The sequence below is a fragment of the Heterodontus francisci genome, chromosome 18, assembly GCF_036365525.1.
Source record: "Heterodontus francisci isolate sHetFra1 chromosome 18, sHetFra1.hap1, whole genome shotgun sequence".
NCBI classification, from domain to species: domain Eukaryota; kingdom Metazoa; phylum Chordata; class Chondrichthyes; order Heterodontiformes; family Heterodontidae; genus Heterodontus; species Heterodontus francisci.
This window is the reverse complement of record NC_090388.1, coordinates 69449926-69469687: the sequence shown is the minus strand read 5'-3', so window position 1 is coordinate 69469687 and position 19762 is coordinate 69449926. Positions and strand designations below refer to the sequence as shown.

Below are 19762 nucleotides of genomic sequence, written 5' to 3'. Positions count from 1 at the left end.
TGCAATCCCTGCAAACATGATCTTTATTTGGGTTTAAATGCAAAGTCTGATCCCTGCAGCAAAAATCAAAAGAAAGAGGGGGAGGGGGGGAAGAGAGAGAGATGGGGGGAGGGAGAGAGAGAGAGAGAGAGAGAGAGATGGGGGGAGGGAGAGAGAGAGAGAGAGAGAGAGAGATGGGGGGAGGAAGAGCGAGAGAGAGAGAGATGGGGGGAGGAAGAGCGAGAGAGAGATGGGGGGAGGAAGAGCGAGAGAGAGAGATGGGGGGAGGAAGAGCGAGAGAGAGAGATGGGGGGAGGAAGAGCGAGAGAGAGAGATGGGGGGAGGAAGAGCGAGAGAGAGAGATGGGGGAGGAAGAGCGAGAGAGAGAGATGGGGGAGGAAGAGAGAGAGAGATGGGGGGGGAGGAAGAGAGAGGGAGATGGTGGGGAGGAAGAGAGAGAGAGATGGGGGGAGGAAGAGCGAGAGAGAGAGATGGGGGGAGGAAGAGCGAGAGAGAGAGATGGGGGGAGGAAGAGCGAGAGAGAGAGATGGGGGGAGGAAGAGCGAGAGAGAGAGATGGGGGAGGAAGAGAGAGAGAGATGGGGGGGGAGGAAGAGAGAGGGAGATGGTGGGGAGGAAGAGAGAGAGAGATGGGGGGAGGAAGAGCGAGAGAGAGAGATGGGGGGAGGAAGAGCGAGAGAGAGAGATGGGGGGAGGAAGAGCGAGAGAGAGAGATGGGGGGGAGGAAGAGCGAGAGAGAGAGATGGGGGGGAGGAAGAGCGAGAGAGAGAGATGGGGGGGAGGAAGAGAGAGAGAGAGAGATGGGGGGAGGAAGAGCGAGAGAGAGAGATGGGGGGGAGGAAGAGCGAGAGAGAGAGATGGGGGGGAGGAAGAGAGAGAGAGAGAGATGGGGGGAGGAAGAGAGAGAGAGATGGGGGGGAGGAAGAGAGAGGGAGATGGTGGGGAGGAAGAAGGAGAGAGATGGGGGGAGGAAGAGAGAGAGAGAGAGATGGGGGGAGGAAGAGAGAGAGAGAGAGATGGGGGGAGGAAGAGAGAGAGAGAGAGATGGGGGGAGGAAGAGAGAGAGAGAGAGATGGGGGGGAGGAAGAGAGAGAGAGAGAGAGAGAGATGGGGGGAGGAAGAGAGAGAGAGAGAGAGAGATGGGGGGAGGAAGAGAGAGAGAGAGAGAGAGATGGGGGGAGGAAGAGAGAGAGAGAGAGAGAGAGAGATGGGGGGAGGAAGAGAGAGAGAGAGAGAGATGGGGGGAGGAAGAGAGAGAGAGATGGGGGGAGGAAGAGAGAGAGAGAGAGAGATGGGGGGAGGAAGAGAGAGAGAGATGGGGGGAGGAAGAGAGAGAGAGAGATGGGGGGGAGGAAGAGAGAGAGAGAGATGGGGGGGAGGAAGAGAGAGAGAGATGGGGGGAGGAAGAGAGAGAGAGATGGGGGGGAGGAAGAGAGAGGGAGATGGTGGGGAGGAAGAGAGAGGGAGATGGTGGGGAGGAAGAGAGAGGGAGATGGGGGGAGACAGAGATGGAGGGGAGACAGAGATGGAGGGGAGACAGAGATGGAGGGGAGAGAGGGTGTGAGAGAGAGGGGAGAGAGGGTGTGAGAGAGAGGGGAGAGAGGGTGTGAGAGAGAGGGGAGAGAGGGGGTGAGAGAGAGGGGAGAGAGGGGGTGAGAGAGAGGGGAGAGAGGGGGTGAGAGAGAGGGGAGAGAGGGGGTGAGAGAGAGGGGAGAGAGGGGGTGAGAGAGAGAGGGGAGAGGGGGTGAGAGAGAGGGGAGAGAGGGGGTGACAGAGGGGGGGCGAGAGAGGTGGAGGATGGGAGGCTATACAGGAAACATACAGTCTTTACCTGGTCTGGCCTATGTGACTCCAGTCCTTTACTAACATTGGTGATTCATAACAGTTCTCTGAAGTGGGCCATTTAATTGTTTCACCACCTTCTCATGACAACTAGCAATAGGCAATAAATGTCAGCTTTTCTATTGATGCTGACATCCCAAGAATGAATTAAGAAAACACCACAATTCTGAGCTTACCTGTTGATTGTCACATTCTTCACTACCATGGTCTGGGAACTAATTGCCTTCTTGTCTTTGATGCCTGCGTAGCTGAAATCTGATGGCACCACACCAAGTTCTGAAGCTAGGCAAGCGACTGCCTCCAGGGTTTCCATATTCACTTTACACAGGGTAAATGCTTCAAAAAATGTACACAAGATATTTAATTCTGTTTATTTTTGTGAAAGGCCAACTACATCAGGGATAACTGTAAATTCTATTTAACCACCCACTATTTTCTCCTGGATGTCCATCCATCCAGAAAATAGCAATTCAAGTGGATTAATAATGAACTTATTAACTATTTAGTTTCACCATTCCAACCAGACTGTGAGCTGGGCTTGAGAGACAACTTACCATCATCATTCATGCCAAACAAGTACAGCGTCTATTGTCTACCCAGGCCATTAATCAACTGGCCTCCATTTCAATTATGGATACCCACGTCCGTTAACTAGATTACAACAGTGACTACATTGCAAAGGTACTTCATTGGATATAAAGAGCCTTGGGACGTACTAAGTTTGTGAAAGGCACTATGAATGCAAGTCCTTCATTTGTTACATAGTATTTACAGCACAGAAACAGGCCATTCAGCCCAACAGGTCCATGCCGCCTTTTGTGGCTCCACACAAGCTTCCTTCCACCCTTCTTCACCTGACCCCATCAACCTATCCTTTTCCTTTCTTCTTTCTTTAGCTGTGTTAGTCTTAGACTCAGATGAGGCTGCTCTATGAGGCACCTGGGTGAGTTGCCGTTTAAGTGAAAAGAAATTTCCTTACAGCAATATGTCTATAGCACTGCAATTTACATCACCAGATTAGGGGCGGCACAGTGGCGCAGTGGTTAGCACCGCAGCCTCACAGCTCCAGCGACCCGGGTTCAGTTCTGGGTACTGCCTGTGTGGAGTTTGCAAGTTCTCCCTGTGTCTGCGTGGGTTTCCTCCGGGCACTCCGGTTTCCTCCCACATGCCAAAGACTTGCAGGTTGATAGGTTAATTGGCCATTATAAATTGCCCCTAGTATAGGTAGGTGATAGGGAAATATAGGGACAGGGGGAGGGATGTGGTAGGAATATGGAATTCGTATAGGATTAGTATAAATGGGTGGTTGATGGTCGGCACAGACTCGGTGGGCCGAAGGGCCTGTTTCAGTGCTGTATCTCTAAACTAAGAACTGTTTCATTTAGGCCCTTATAGCCCTCAGTATGATATTCATCCCTTCAAATCTCTGTTCAATTTCAATCCATATGCTAGATACCTGATGTTTCAGTATTCTTAAGAAAATAAGTCTTCCCTTTTTCTTCCCTTTCCCTCCAAGCTTCCATAAAATATTTCAAATAACTATGAACTCATTAAAAATCACAAAAAAAGATCAGTGTTACATATTGTTGAAAAGCACAATGTAACTTCAATACCTGTGTAGGTTGCTTGCACTGCCTGGCAATCGTTGGCATTTCGTTTCTTGCTGGATGTAACTTTGTCTCTGAATCTCACCGTAACCACTGCGCCACGGTGACCGCCGCCATCTTGCTCCGAAAAACTTTTACTTTCTACCAGTTTTCCAAAGTACTTGCTGACGAAATGGTGGACGGCCTTTCGGTGCTCCTTATTTCCATCGGGCTGAAACATGAACTTAGAACTTTTATCTTTTGAATCCAAGAAACAGAAAAAACCATCGGCTTCTTCCTCAGACACCAACTGGCAGAGCTCGGAATACTGAGGGTCAGGTCTGACTTGGATTTCAGTACTGTTGGTAACAGTCTTTAGGAAGGGAAATTTCTGGCGTACAGCCAAGTGGATGGCTGCTCGCTGGCTTTTTTCTTGAAAACTTCCAAGTGAAAGCAAAGCCTCCTCTTCGGGCCTACATTCTTTAGCCGACAATGCAAATTTTGCTAGTGCTTCTGCTACTGAGCTACCCAAAAGCAAATCTAAGCTTCCTTCCAGTGTTTCTGACACTTGTAATGGAGGACAGTCAGCTGCGGATTCCAACAAATTGCTGTCAACAGTCTGGTTAACCTCGCTGTGCACAACTTTGGCATCCTCTGATTTGTCAAAGTTTGACAATCTGGAAAAAATTTTCATTGTTTTTTCTTGTTTCTTCAGTCTCTTGCTGCACGATGGATGGAACTTTTCTTGTTCGCATTCAACACTACAAATATCCTGGCCGCAATCAGCTCTAACGTCACTGACTAGCTGTCCACACATATTAATCTCTGTTACCACAAAATCACTAGCAGAATTCTTAATAGTGCCACGGAAGCCGATATGATCACTGATCCAGGACAAGGGTAAACTATCCATATTGTTATCTCTGCATTCATTCATGTCAAAACGTTATTGATAACTAGAAAGAAAAGCAAAACCACAAGCAGCATTAATCACAGGTTTAAACAGTGAAATATTATCAGCCTGTGGAAAGGGGAAAATAGCTAAAGAGACAAGAATTGTTGAAAGCATGAAAGGGGGAGAAAAAAAAAGCACAAAAATACTCTGGGGAACCAGTGTACAACATATTCAAAGTTTATTTTGAACAGAAGCAGTTCCTGTCCGCATTGTAAACTCGTCATGATGCTCTAGCTGACATAAGCACGTGCCGTGTTAGTGGGCCAGCTGGTCTTTTCCTGTTCATCATTTTTGTCCAGTCATATATTCTAGGCATCATATTTCAGACATCAGTGTATTTGATAAAGTGCCGCATAACAGGTTTGTGTGTAAAGTCATAGCTCATGGAATAAAAGGGAGAGTAGCAACAGGCATGCAAAATTAGCTGAGTGACAGGAAAGAGAGGAGTAGTGGTTAATGGATGTTTTTTCAGACTGGAGGAAGGTTTGTAGTTGAGTTCCCCAGGGGTCAGTGTTAGGACCCTTGCTGTTCCTGATATACATTAATAAGCTAGACCTTGGTATACAGGGCACAATTTCAAAATTTGCGGATGATACAAAACATAGAAACATTATGAACTGTGAGGAGGATAGTGTAGAACTTCAAAAGGACATAGACAGGTTGGTGGAATGGGCAGACAAGTGGCAGATGAAATTTAATGCGGAGAAGTGTGAAGCGATTCATTTTGGTAGGAAGAACGCGGAGAGACAACATAAAGTAAAAGGCGCAATTCTAAAAGGGGTGCAGAGGCAGAGGGACCTGGGGGTATAAAATCATTGCAGATGGCGAGACTGGTTGAGATTGCAGTTAATAGAGCGTACAGCATCCTAGGCTTCATTAACCTGGACGCAGAGTACAAAGGCAAGCAAGTCATGTTAAACTTCTGTAGAACACTGGTTCGGCCTCAACTGGAGCATCAGCTTGGGATCCAGTGATCAGCTTGTCACTTGGCAAGTTACATTCATCCCACACAAGTGCCTGGCAATGACCATCTCCAACAAGAGAGAATCTAATCATCTCCCCTTTGACATTCAATGGCATTACCATCACTGAATCCCCCACTATCAACATCCTGGAGGTTACCATTGAACAGAAACTGAACTGAATCAGCCATATAAGTACTATGGCTACAAGAGCAGGTCAGAGGCTGGGAATTCTGTGGCGAGTGACTCACCTCCTGACTCACCAATGCCTGTCCACTATCTACAAGGCACAAGTCAGAAGTGTGATGGAATACTCTCCAATTGCCTGGATGAGTGTGGCTCTAACAACACTGAAGAAGCTCAACAACAATCCAAGACAAAGCAGCCCACTTGATTGGCACCCCATCCACCACCTTCAACATTCACTTCCTCCACCACTGATGCACAGTGGCAGCAATGTGTACCATATACAAGGTGCACTGCAGAAACTCTCCGTGGCTCCTTCAGCAGCACCTTCCAAACCCACAATCTATTCCAACTAGAAGGACAAGGACAGCAGATGCATAGGGACACCATCACCTGCAAGTTCCCCTCCAAGCCACACACCATCCTTCACTGTCGCTGGTCAAAATCTTGGCACTCCCTTCCTAACAGCACTGTGGGTGTGCCTACACCACATGAACTGCAGCAGTTCAAGAAAGTGGCTCATCACCACCTTCTCAAGGGCAATTAGGGATGGGCAATAAATGCTGTCCTTGCCAGCGACACCCACATCCCATGAAAGAATAAAAACATTTCTAAACACCACACTTTAGGAAGGATGTGAAGGCATTAGACAGAGTGCAGAAAAGATTCATGAGAATGGTTCCAGGGATGAGGAATTTCAGTTACTTGGATGGACTGGAGAAGTTAGGACTGCTTTCCTTGGAGGAGGGAAGGTTGAGAGATTTGATAGAAGTGTTCAAAATCATGAGGGGTCTGGACAGAGTAGATAGGAAGAAACTGTTCTCATTTGTGGAAGGATTGAGAACAAGATGGCGTAGATTTAAAGTAATTGGCAAAAGAGAGGAAAAACTTTTTCCACGCAGTGAGAGGTTAGGATCTGGAATGCACTGACTGAGGGTGTTGTGGAGACAGGTTCAATTGAGATACTCAAGAAGGAATTGGATTGTTATGTGAAAAGGAAGAATGTGTAGGGTTATGGGGAGAAGGCAGGGGGATGGCACTAGGTAAACTGCTCTTTTGGAGAGCAAGCACAGACAGGATGGGCTGAATGGCCTTCTGTGCTGTAACAATTCTGTGATTCTGTATCCTCTGACTCGCTTTAAACAATGGCAAGGTAAATCTGCCAATATTCAACAGAAGTACAACACTGCCTACTGCAAAGAGTGTTAAATTTACTTGAAAGAGGAACATGTGTTTTTTATAATCTTTGGTGCAAGTGAGGGCAAGGTCCCCATCAAAGACATGCCAAGTGTCAGTCTTGGCTCAGTGGTAGTATGCTTTCCTCTGAGTCAGAAGGTTTTGGGTTCAAATTTCTACTCCAGAGGTTTAAAGATATACTCACAACAACCTATGACGCACATGTGCCCCAGATACATACTCAGTTCCAATCCATCTGACAATCCCATTCCCCGTATCCCACATTGCAAAATCACCTTCACTAATCCCAATTTTTACAATCCTTTGGGCAATAACAAATTGCATTTATATAGAGCCTTTGAAAAATGTCCCAAGATGCTTCCAAGGCATAACCAGACAAAAATGTCCACAGAGACAAAAATGGAGATACGAGGAAGAGTGGCTAAGAGCTTGGTTAAATGGGTGGGCTTTATGGACCTTAAAAGAGGTGATGGATCCAGAAAGATTAAATGAGGAATTCCAGACGTATACCCTAGACAGCTGAAAGCACAGCCACCAATGGTAGAGTGGAGTGGGGGCCTGCAGAGTCAGAATAACAGTGAGTTCAAGGGATTGTAGGGCTGCGGGAGGTTAGAGAGATAGTGAGAGGCAAAGCCGTGAAGGGATTTAAACATGAGCATGAGAATTTTAAGTTGGAGGCATTGGGGGATCAGGGGTCAATGCAGCTTAGTGAAGAGGGGAGATGGGCGAGCAGAAGTTTGGGGGGGAAAATAACATGGACAGCAGAGTTTTGAATGAGCTGAAGGAGGAGAATGGGAGGACAGCTAGGAAATGACAAAGCATGTGTGAGGGTATCAGTCTCAGATGGGCTGAGGCAGAGGCACAGACAGATGCTACAAAGGTGGATGCTCACTGATGAAGGTCAGCAGCTTTGTTTGTGATAGAATAGGATGCAAGAACAGTCTTGTTCAGCATAAGACAACAGATGGGATGGTGGGGGGGTCGGGGGGGGGTGGCGGGGTCGAATCTGTGGCAACGTAACATATAGCAGTGGCTAAAGGTAGTGGCTATAGACTTCCCAATATTTAAAATGAAAATTGTCACTCATCCAAGACTGGATATCAGACAAGCAGTCTGGCAACTGAGGGGCAGTGGAGGGGTTGGGAAAAGTGATGGAGAGCTGGAGCTGGGTGCCATCTGCACGTTTGTGGAACCTGACCTGATGTCACCAAGTGGCAGTATGTAGATGCACAACAGGCAGGGCAAGGGACAGACCCTTGGGGCCTGGGGGTAACAGTGAGGGTATGGGAAAAGAAGTCATTGCTGGAGATACTATGGCTACAATCAGATAGGCAACAGTGAAACCAGGCAAGGGCACTTCCCCTGAGCTGGGCAGCGTAGGAAAGGCATCGGAGGAGGGCAATGCCAAAAGTTGCAGAGGATAAGGAGGGATAGTTAACCAGAGTCACAAGAGAATGTCAGCTGTTTCAGCACAGAGAGAGGGACAGAAACCTAATTGGACAGAGATTCAAGCATGAGGCTGAAGAAAACTTGAACAGGGATTTGAGAGTGACAACACATTCAAGAACTTAGAAGAGAAAAGGGAGGTCGGAGATGGGCTGGTAACTTGGACAAGGACAGAAGGGTTGAGGGTGGATGTTTTTTGAAGACAGGTGATGACAGTGTTTTTCGGTGGGAGAGGGGGAAAGCTACACCTGAAAACAGAACCACTTACATGTCAGTTAGCGGGGGTCCAGACAGGGAAATTGGATGGTCAGCAGTTTAGTGGGAATGGGGTCAAGAGAACAAGAGGTGAGTTCAATGGACAAGGTGTACTGGCAGAAGACATGAGGGAAGATAGGATACAAACTAGAGAAAGACAAAGGACTGAGGTCTAGGTTAGGGAGAAGCCTGGAAGGAGGCTTGGCATGGTGAGCTAGGAGAAGGAAGGAAAGCAGAAGAAGCTGCTGAAGGGATTGTCTCAACTTTGCTAACAAAGCAGTCCATCAGCTCCTTACATGTGGAGATGAGGGTGGAGGAAAAAAATGGTTTCAGGTGATGGTTGGTAGTGCTGAACAGAAAGCAAGAATCATCTTTCCTCCCCAGGATGATCCTAGAGAACAGATTTGGCAGAGCAGAACATGGCCCAATAATGTACAATTATTCTTAGATTTCAGGAAACCTCTCCCACTTGTTTATCTTGCAACCCTCTGCCAATCCTCTTATAACACACAAACTGTTCACCTTCACCTAATAACCCTCTCTCCTCCAAATCCTCACACCCTGTATTCCCAAACCTCAGATTCTCCTTCTACTGGGTACATTTTTATATTTTGCAACTTATGCTTTCCCGTTGCCATACGATCTCTCTTTCCTTCTCAACTCAGATCCCACTAACTTCTTTCACCCTCACCACCAAACTTTCCTCAATCCCTAACCTCTTTCCTCCTTCAGCCCCTAACCTGTCATCACTCCTGATCACTCAGCCCAAATTCTCTATTGACCGCTGACCTCTCTGCACCTACATCTTTCCCAAGTAATGTTCTATACCTATGACAGTGGGTTCGTCATGAGGTAGACCATTGGGGCACAATGTTTAAGTGGAAGCTATTTTCAAAGAGGGTGGGGTCATGTTGGAGCTTGTTATGTGAATGGTAAAGGACGTTGACTCTAATGAGTCCTTCCTGTCTTAAAACAATTTTTATTTTAAATGAGTAATAATTTGTGGCTTCCGTTAGTTTGGTGTAGAAGAACCCACATGGTCTTTCACCACTTTATTAGATGGATTCAGGGCGGGGATCTCGAAACTGAAGTTTTGGATTTATCATCTAGGAAAAAAAGTAGTCAGAATCACCCACCAACTATATTTTTCATCAAGCGGTTTAAAAGTATAATAATAGTTTTTAAAAATTCGTAATACAGAAGTGCATGCATTACGAGAGATGCTACTGTGATGGAAATGATCAAATGTAGTAATTCTCTTACTTTTCCAAATATAATTTGGCCAACATTTTTTTTGCATGAAAGCAGTTCCCCTTTAAATAGAAGCGCTTCTGTTGTTCCGCTTCCTTCTGGGTTCTTTCCGATTGGCAGAGGGTGAACTAATCCGTGGGCCCGGAAGGTTACGCTGCATCAGAAAGTTTGACATTAAAAATTGTAGTTAGCAATAAATAATAATCACAATTTACAATTAAATTGCAAAGTGTGCGTGCCTTGGGTGTACAACGAAGCGAACTGCAAGCAACCTGTTTTCTAATCAGGCAATGCAAATGATAACAAAATAAAACACATTGGTTTCAAGCAGGTCGCAGCCTGAACTTACCTGGAGCCTTTCTTAAGGTTTCCTGCCTGTACCTGGCGCAGGAATGCTGCGCTGACATTAATGGTTCGGGTCTCGGCACACAGCGACTCATTGAGGAGCTTGTACCTGAATCTGAAAGCGTTCGTTCCTCCTTCCTCCGCAATGTGACTCCCAAGTTCGCAGCTCTTAAAGGGAAAGTTCCTCACTGTAACCCAAATGAGATCTTCACAGGAAACACCGTTTCAGAGTTTTCCAGGGTGCTTTCCTTCCCCGCCCAAAAATAATAAATCTACCATTTAACCAGTAATGTCCAGTTTGAGTAAGTGCTTTGCAAACTTCTAGTTTCCGTTTTACTGCAGGTGCATTCACAACAACTCCTATTTACATAGAACCCTCAACAGAGAAAAACACCCCGAAGCACTTCACAGGAACGTAATCAAACACAAATTGACACCAAGTCCAAGAGATTTTGGGGCAGCTGACTGAAAGTTTGGTCAAGGAGATATTTTTGAGCAGCATCTTAAAGGTGCAGAGATAGGAGGAGGAGGCAATTCCAAAGCTTAGAGTGAGACAGCTGAAGGCATGGCTGTCAATGGAGTACAGTGTAGGTCTCACAAGTTCAAAGTTGAAGGAAGAGAAAGGTTTTCAAGGGTTGTATGCCTGCTGCTGAACCCCTCATCCATGCTTTTGTTGCCTCCAAACTCCACCAATGCTCTCCCATCTGCCACCCTCCATAAACCTGAACTCATCCAAACATTTGCTACACTTTTGCTAACTTGCATTATGTCCTATTCACCCATCACCCCTATGCTAGCTGATCTACACTGCTTGCTGGTCCACCAATGGTTTAAATTTAAACTCAACTTTTAGTACTTTTTGAATTAGTACCCGAAGCCTGCCGCCAAAAGTTTAGAACCCTCAAAAAGCAAGCTAATCAAACTTACCTGGAGTTTGAAAGATGTAAGCAGCTGGCTTTTGACCAGTAGCTGCGGGCCGTAAAAATACAGCTCAGTTATGAGATTCTCAGAGAAGTAATTCTGTTAGAGGAATTTAAAAACTCTCTCCCACTCTCAATAAAGAGGAGCAGCGGGTTCAGCGAGTCCGGCAAGTGGCTGTTCTGGCCAATGAGTTTGCTTTAATTTATCAGGCGGTTTCCCAGGGGAGAACCTTTCCTAATCACCCCACAAATCCAAAAAGGACAAAGGGCGAGAAGGTGACATCCGCCCAGGTAGTCCTGGAAGAGAAAGGAAAACAGGAGACACAGGGGGCCCTCCTCCAGCCAAAAGGTAGGTGCTGTGAGCAAGAGTGAGACCCAGAGACCTGTGTGCTTCCATTGTAATAAGGCAGGGCATTTAAAAGATGACTGCTGGAAACTAAAAGGAAAACTGGTACGGTTAATCAGGGCACACCCGCTCAGTAAAGACGGGACCCTGATGGAAAACACAGAGCAAGCTGTGGCTTTAACTGCAGAAAGGTTGCAACCCAGGAAGCTTACTACAGCCAGTGCAGGAAAAGTTAGTTGGATTCCTGAAGGTTATCAGGGTTTTGTGTCTGAAGGGAAAGTAACCCCATACCCCTTGAGTGGGGCAAGCAAGCCTCAGGGACATGGGGGCCACCAGATCCCTTTTACTGGGAAAAGGCTTGACCTTTCCCCCAGAGAGTGCAGTAAACACCAAAATGGTGGTGAATGATATTGGAGGGCAGTGTATGCATGTACCTGAACAACGGGTGCAACTGGAGTGCGATCTAGTTTCGGGACTGGTGACTTTTACTAGTGGATGGGGTTGGCCTGCTCCTAGGTAATGATCTGGTGGGGATGAAGGTGGTAGCCCCCCAGGTAGTGAAAGAAAGACCGCAGGAGGTCAGAGAGACAGGGCGGTGACAGGAGACGCGTCCCATGGAGTGCACATGAATGTGTAGTGGGTCAGGCAATGATCAAACCAGCTCCCCCAGAGGAGGCTGCATTGGAACTGCAGGCAAATGACCAAAAGGCCTGCCTGTCCGAGACTTTTCTTTGGAAAGTTAGGAGACCTAGGGAATGAATTAAATGGCTTTTCCCTAGCTGAGGCTCAGCATGCCGACCCAGTATTGCAAGAGTTAGCACAGGTTGCCCAGTCTGAAAGTGAAGCAGAGGGAGTCCCTGACCTTTACTATTTAAAGAATGAGGTACTGATGAGAAAATGGAGTTCTTGTCACAGACCTGAGGGCAAGGAGTGGACAGTAGTTCACTAGGTAGTGGTGCAGCAGAGGTACCGGGGAGAAATATTAATAAGGGCCCATGAGACTACAGTGGCTGTACATGCCGGCATACAAAAAACCAAAGCCAGCATAAAACAGCTGGTGTTAGGAGGACCCTTCAGCCAATGACTGATGAACTGTAAGGGACCCCCGCCGAGAACCAGAAGGGGACAGGCAGGCACATGGCTGGCAAAACTTTAGAAAGTGAAGGGGACAAAGTGACCAAGAGGGCAGGTTGAAGGAAGTCCAGGAAGACTCCCGGATGAAAACCCCTACAGTCCGGTCAACCAACCCTGAAAAGTTAGACCCCAAATCCTCCTATGTAAATGCAGACTCTAGAAGCACCCCACCAGAGTTGCTAACAGCATTTACAGGAACTTGCAGAGACAAAGAGACACCGCTAGGAGGCACAGAAATCTTAAGGGTGATGCCTCATCTGGTCAAAGTGTCACAGGAGAGTGCAGTCAAGTCTGCAAAAATATCTGCAGGTAGGAGCGTCCAAGAGAACAAAGGGGGGTGTAACAAATAATCCTCCTCCACAGTCAGAGGAAAAGGGAACCACCCATCCCCTGAAACTCAAAGTCTTTGCATGACTCAGAGTTAGGATAGACCCGCCCACTACTATCACTTCTGAGAAAAAAAGAGAATATTAAAGCAGCACTGGCCTCCGGAACAGACCATTTTAATTGAGCTTTAAGATGGGTGAATGAATGGAAATGAATGAGAAATGCATGGTTTTTCTGTTCCTTATATTTCTCTCAAACTCTGTAATGAAATGCACCTTTGTTTTCAAATCGCATTTCATTCCCCTGGGTGTGGAGGTGTCGGGCGCCACACCTGCCAAGAATGAGGAAAATTAATTTCGCCACACGAACATTGATTTTAAACTATTGTTGAAGAAAGAACTTGCTTTAAAAAATAATTGGAGACTTTGCCTGGAGAGACACATTAGCATATAAACAGACAAGTATTTCAAAGGACAATGGAGCTATTTCTTGCTCCAATTTAATCCACAATGGACTTTTGATTTTTTTTTTGACCGCAATTGTTGACAACGCGATCGGTAGGTGGCGCTGTTTTGGCACATGCGCAGATACAGCATGTGCCACGAAAACGTCACAGCCTGCGACTGTTGCAGCTGCCAGGACTACAGATGGCGCTGCTCAAAAAATCACAGAGATGAAACCTAACAAACACGTGGCAGAATACAATGGCCGGAGTGAGAGAGTGGAGCGGGCCGGGGAGATCAGCGCGGGGGCCGGGGAGATCAGCGCGGGGGCCGGGGACAGCAGCGCGGGGGCCGGGGACAGCAGCGCGGGGAGACCAGCGGTAGCGGTGCCGGGGAGGGGGGGGAGAGGGAGGGGGGGAGAAAGAGGGAGTAGGGAGAAAGAGGGAGGGGAGAGGGGGAGAAAGAGGGAGAGGTAAGGAAGGGGGGAGGGGGAGAAAGAGGGAGAGGGAGGGGGGGAGAAAGAGGGAGAGGGAGGGGGGAGGGAGAGGGAGGGGGAGAGAGAAGGAGGGGGGGAGAAAGAGGGAGAGGGGAGAAAGAGGGAGAGAAAGAGGGAGAGAAAGGGGGAGGGGGGTGAAAGAGGGAGAGGGAGGGGTAAGGAAGGGGGGAGGGAGAGAGCTGGGAGAGAGGGAGGAAGGGGAGAGAGTGGGGGGGGAGCAGCGGAACGGAAGAGGAGTGCCTTTTTCTGTGCATGCGCCATAAACACAACAGCAAAAGACTTACTGGCCAGTCCCTGGACCCGGTGACACCAAGGTCTTCGCACGCTCGCTCCCCGCGGCTCTCTACGGCCTCTCGCTTCCGGCCCTCTCCATTCAGCCGTTCCCTCCAGCTGCGGATGCCCAATCCAGTTGCTTTCTCCCCTACCCAGTTGCTTTCTCTACTTCTCCTCAGTACTTCAGGCATTGCAACTGTTTGGTCCCTGCATTTTGCATGCTCCCTCTCCCCACCCCTCCCCGCACTCCCCACCCCTCCCCCTCTTCACCCACCCCTCCCTCTACCCCCCCCCCCCCCCCCCCCACCACAGTTGAATATCTGAAGTGCAGTTGCAAAGTCGGGGAAATAGCATGCAAAACAAAACCTCAACAATTCTGGGTTTAATTATTGAAAAGTTTTATTAAGTTCATTAAGTATCCGAGGAACTGCTGTGCATGGATACATGAGTGTTGTGTCCAGCATTCCCGTTAGACAGACAGGCCGAGTCTCTGCTATGCACAGCTAAAGAGATTGTTCCTGGAGAGCCTTGTGGTGATTGAACGCTTGGCTCTCTATTCCACTACTGTATTGTCCATGTGAAGAAGGCAAAGTCACAAGAGTCTGAGCTCAGTCTATTCTTGGTGAATGTTCCCCAAGCGCATCCCAATGTGCATTCCCAATTCATCCATAAATGCAATGTTCCTTTCCACATCGTGATGAGCTCCGCAGCATGATCTAGTTGCCTTCGTTGCTTGAATGCTGACCTTAAGTCTCAAGGATTGTTTTCTCGACGGCATGTTTTACATGAAAAGAAATAAAGCAAATCAGAGTCAGAGCTTGCCTCCCTCCATCCACTGAAATTACTGTTGTGCACACCTTTTTAAGTTCTGCAGTGAAGGCACCAATTGATAACGTCACCAATGAAGCACTTATTACCCACCTCAGATGCAGGAATCAGCACATCCTTGCGTCCTCTCCTGCACTGCCTCCTTTGCTTGAATGCCGTCCTTAAGTGTCAAGGATTGTTTTCTCAAGGGCACGTTTTACATGAAAGAAAATAAGGAAAGAACATCAGTGTCAGAGCTTCCCTCCCTCCAATGAAATTACTGTTGAGAATGCTTTGTGTTCTGCGGTAAAGGCATGTACTGATAACACCGCCAATGAATCACTTAGTACCCACCTCAGCTGTAGGAGGCAGGATGATGTTACTGCCCCTATCTCGTGATGGTTCAATGCTGCTCTCAGGGAAAACATGAATGATGTGAGGGTGCTGGAAAAGAAGCACATTTCTTTTGGGCTATGCACATAAAGCTGGCCATTTAGCCCAGCAGTTCCCTGCCAGTGGTTATGTTACTCGTGCGTCTTTCCATCCATTCCCATTTAATCCTGCCTACTACTATCACCAGTTGTGTTCACAGCAAGAGCATTCACATTTCTGCTACCACTGGACACGGCATGCTTGTTTCTTTTAGTGCTCAGTCTCTTCTTGCTGAATGTTCCCCAAGTGCTTGACCCCTTTGGACGCCCTCTCTGCTTGACAGGCAGCAACTGGCAATTGCGGAGTCTCACAAGGCTCTGCATGGCTGTTTCAACGTCGGATGGGGTAACAGGTGGCTGTGTGTCCATGAGCACTGCCCTGATGGGTGTAGGAGCAGGTAACTGTGTGTCCATGTGCACTGCCCTGATGGGTGTAGGAGCAGGTGACTGTGTGCCCATGTGCACTACCCTGATGGGTGTAGGAGCAGGTGACTGTGTAACTGAGCAGCAAGGAGAGGGTACCGCAGGTAGGGGAAGTGGAGATTTGAACAGGTAGGCATATGTATGGTCCATCAGATCATTAGGCCAGGGGGTGAGACGCTCAGGATCCAGGGTTTGTGACACGTGACTGATGTCCAGCGCGCGGCCACCTCCATCCGAAGGTGCTTCCGGGCAATTGTTGGGCATAGTAAATGGCTCCATCTCATCAGCCAGTCCTTGCTGCCAGCGGAGAGTCTGTTGCCGCAGCCAGTCCAGTCTCCTCATGAATGCTGCCGTTCCACTCTGCAGAACGGCCTGTTGTAGCTGGTACAATTGATCTGAAAGCAAGCGGTATTTTTCATTGTGGCTGAGGGGCCTTGGCTGTTCCTCTGTAATCACAATGGCAGCAGCCATGCCTGTCGTCGTTGGTGTCTGAGATGCACGCCAGCGACAATTGGGGGCGAGCCTGTCCAAAGGCAGACCCAGATGCCTCTGCACAACAACAGCATGTTTGCAGGGCAACAAAGTCTGAATGGAGAAGATGCAGCTGCAGGTAGCCTGGCCATCATGTATCTGCAGTGTGTACTGTTTGGCGCCAGAAATCACAGTCACTGTGCCTTCATCCTGCTACATGCGGTGGCCCAGACAATGGAAATGTTTTCAGAGCAACTCACAACAGGGACTGGAGAACATGCGGTGGCCCAGCCAATGGAAATGTTTTCAGAGCAACTCACAACAGGGACTGGAGAACATGCAGTGGCCCAGACAATGGAAATGTTTTCAGAGCAACTTACAACAGGGACTGGAGAACATGCAGTGGCCCAGACAATGGAAATGTTTTCAGAGCAACTTACAACAGGGACTGGAGAACATGCGGTGGCCCAGACAATGGAAATGTTTTCAGAGCAACTTACAACAGGGACTGGAGAACATGCAGTGGCCCAGACAATAGAAATGTTTTCAAAGCAACTTACAAAGGCAGAGCAATTTACCTTGGAACAATCTCCTGTGTCAAATAAAAATGAAGCAAGTCTCCAAAACGAATAAATAATTCAGATAAAATGCCCGACGAAACCTCCCCTCCTTCCACTTTCAAAAAGTCGCGCCGAAGCTTTGACGCATGCGCAGAGGCCAAACTGGCGCGCCGGCGAGGAAGACGAAATAACGCGATGACGTCATCTGCACATGCGCACAACCTTACCGGCAGGTTGGACCGCAGCGCATGCGCAGAGATGAGGAGACTGTGTGTGCATGTGCGTACCGCGTCGTTTGCGCATGCGCAAAGCAGTCCTGGTAAGTCGGACCGCAGCGCATGCGCAGGGGGCATGAGACCGTCTGCGCATGTGCGCACCGCGGCGCATCCTGATGACGTTGTCCGATGAAGTAGCGTTGTCATGAATTACTTTGTTTTTTTTTATTCATTCACGGAATGTGGGCATCGCTGGCCAGGCCAGCATTTATTGCTCATCCCGAATTGCCCTTGAGAAGGTGGTGGTGAGCTGCCTTCTTGAACCGCTGCAGTCCCTGTGGGGTAGGTACACCCACAGTGCTGTTAGGAAGGGAGTTCCAGGATTTTGACCCAGCGACAGTGAAAGAACGGCGATATAGTTCCAAGTCAGGATGGTGTGTGACTTGGAGGGGAACTTGCAGGTGATGGTGTTCCCATGTATTTGCTGCCCTTGCCCTTCTAGTTGGTAGAGGTCGCGGGTTTGGAAGGTGCTGTCGAAGGATCCTTGGTGCATTGCTGCAGTGCATCTTGTAGATGGTACACACTGCTGCCACTGTGTGTCGGTGGTGGAGGGAGTGAATGTTTGTAGATGGGTTGCCAATCAAGCGGGCTGCTTTATCCTGGATGGTGTCAAGCTTCTTGAGTGTTGTTGGAGCTGCACCCATCCAGGCAAGTGGAGAGTATTCCATCACACTCCTGACTTGTGCCTCGTAGATTGTGGACAGGCTTTGGGGAGTCAGGAGGTGAGTTACTCGCCTCAGGATTCCTAGCCTCTGACCTGCTCTTGTAGCCACGGTATTTATATGGCTACTCCAGTTCACTTTTCAGTCAATGGTAGCCCCTAGGATGTTGATAGTGGGGGATTCAGCGATGGTAATGCCGTTGAATGTCAAGGGGAAATGGTTAGATTCTCTTTTGTTGGAGATGGTCATTGCCTGGCACCTGTGTGGCGCGAATGTTACTTGCCACTTATCATGCCAAGCCTGGATATTGTCCAAGTCTTGCTGCATTTCTACACGGACTGCTTCAGTATCTGAGGAGTTGCGAATGCTGCTGAACACTGTGCAATCATCAGCGAACATCCCCACTTCTGACCTTATGATTGAAGGAAGGTCATTGATGAAGCAGCTGAAGATGGTTGGGCCTAGGACACTACCCTGAGGTACTCCTGCAGTGATGTCCTGGAGCTCAGATGATTGACCTCCAACAACCACAACCATCTTCCTTTGCGCTCGGTATGACTCCAGCCAGCTGAGGGTTTTCCCCGATTCCCATTGACCTCAGTTTTGCTAGGGCTCCTTGATGCCGTAGATTACTAGACGTTGAAGGTGAAAAGGCTAGCATTCTAGGTTAACTGCTAAGTTGGCTGAATACACAAACAGACGTGGTTGGACCAGTTTGGTCACATGCCTGGCTGACTGTTGGAGTTTTTTGAATTTGAACTTCCAACAGGGATTTTGAACTTAGAAGGCTGTTCGCTCCTGGACTGGAAAAGACCTCTTTCCTGTCTGCTCTCAGCAGCTTCGGAAACCATTGAAGACACATGAACCCCAAGAGAGAAAACTCTCCTACAGTGAACAAAGTTTAGGAAAAATACTGGGCCCCAACAAAAAGCAAGACTAATTACAAAAGGACTAGTGAGCTTGAAGCACAGTAAACAGAAAACTCTTCTGATTGCCTCAAACCACTCCCATCTTAATTTTCTTTTTTCTATTTGCTATTGCGTATGCATGCTAGCATGGGGCACAGCATGTATCTGCAGGCGTTAACCGAATTAGAGTCTAAGATTTAATAAATTTCACTTTTCTTCTTTAAGCCTGAGAAACCCTGGTGTGCTCATTTCTTTGCCTTATAATTGGAAAGCTGTGAACAAGCATTCACACAGGGGGAGCTCAAAACAGTGTTTTTAAAAATCAAACCCTGTTACAATAAGATCAGGTGAAGACAGTGAGACCCCCTTCTTACCTGGTCATAACAGGGACACAGTCTCAGGATAAGGGGCCAATCATTCAGGACTGAGATGAGGAGAAAGTACTACAAAGAGTTGTGAATCTTTGGAATTCTCTACCCCAGAGGGTTCTGGAAGCTTCATCATTGAATACATTTAAGGCTGGGATAGACAGATCTTTGGTCTTGCAGAGAATCAAGGGATATGGGGAGCGGGCAAGAAAGTGGAATTGAAGCCCAAGATCAGCCATGATCATATTGAATAGTGGAGCAGTCTTGATGGGCCATATGGTCTACTTCTGCTCCTATTTCTTGTGTTCTTGTATCACTTGAAATTCAGAGTGGGATTATGTGTAAAACAAAAAGTGCCAGGAACTCAGGAAACCCTCGGTTAGGACCTAATGAAGATCAATTTGCCACTTGTCCTCGCAACGCAGGAGCCCCCAAATCACTGAACCCGGATGGTGAGAGATCTATCTATACCCATTCATTGTATTCATATAGACATAGAAAGGAGCATAGCAAATTTACAGACAGGAGCCTATTTGGTCTGAAAAAAAGAGATATCCAGCCTAATACGACTTTCCAGCTTTTGGTTAATAGTTTCTGTAAGTTATGTCACTTCAACTGCATATGCAAGTATTTGTGATGAGGGTTTCCACCTCTGCCACCCTTTCAGTAAGTTCCAGAACCTCACCACTCTCTGGGTGAAAAAAATTCTCTACGACTCCCCTCTAATCTTCCTGCTAATTACTTTAAATCTATGGTCCCTGGTTATTGACCTCCCTGGTAGGAGAAATAGGACATTCCCATCCACTCTACCTGGACCCCTCAATTTTGTACATGGAAATAAAATCGCCCCTCAGCTCCTTTTTTCCCCCAAAGAAAACAACCCCAGCCGATCCA

At 47.8% G+C, this 19762-nt stretch overlaps 1 protein-coding gene across 4 annotated transcripts in view; it reads right to left on the bottom strand.

Annotated features, from left to right (window-relative positions):
- Positions 1 to 10378, bottom strand: part of pus7l (pseudouridine synthase 7 like) — a 28375-nt gene extending 17997 nt beyond the window's left edge. For 3 of the 4 annotated variants that reach the window (XR_010976891.1, XM_068050945.1, XM_068050947.1), the window contains exons 1-4: positions 10029 to 10377; positions 9692 to 9833; positions 3455 to 4383; positions 2018 to 2177 (exon numbers count right to left, since the gene is read on the bottom strand). Coding sequence is in view for 3 of the 4 variants with exons in the window: in XM_068050945.1 (XP_067907046.1) it covers positions 2018 to 2177; positions 3455 to 4364 (1070 nt within the window). In the remaining variant the exon portion in view is untranslated. Of the gene's footprint in view, positions 1 to 2017; positions 2178 to 3454; positions 4384 to 9691; positions 9834 to 10028 lie in introns of all 4 variants that reach the window. The other variant, XM_068050946.1, reaches the window with a different exon arrangement.
- Between the last annotated feature and the right edge of the window lie 9384 nt (positions 10379 to 19762).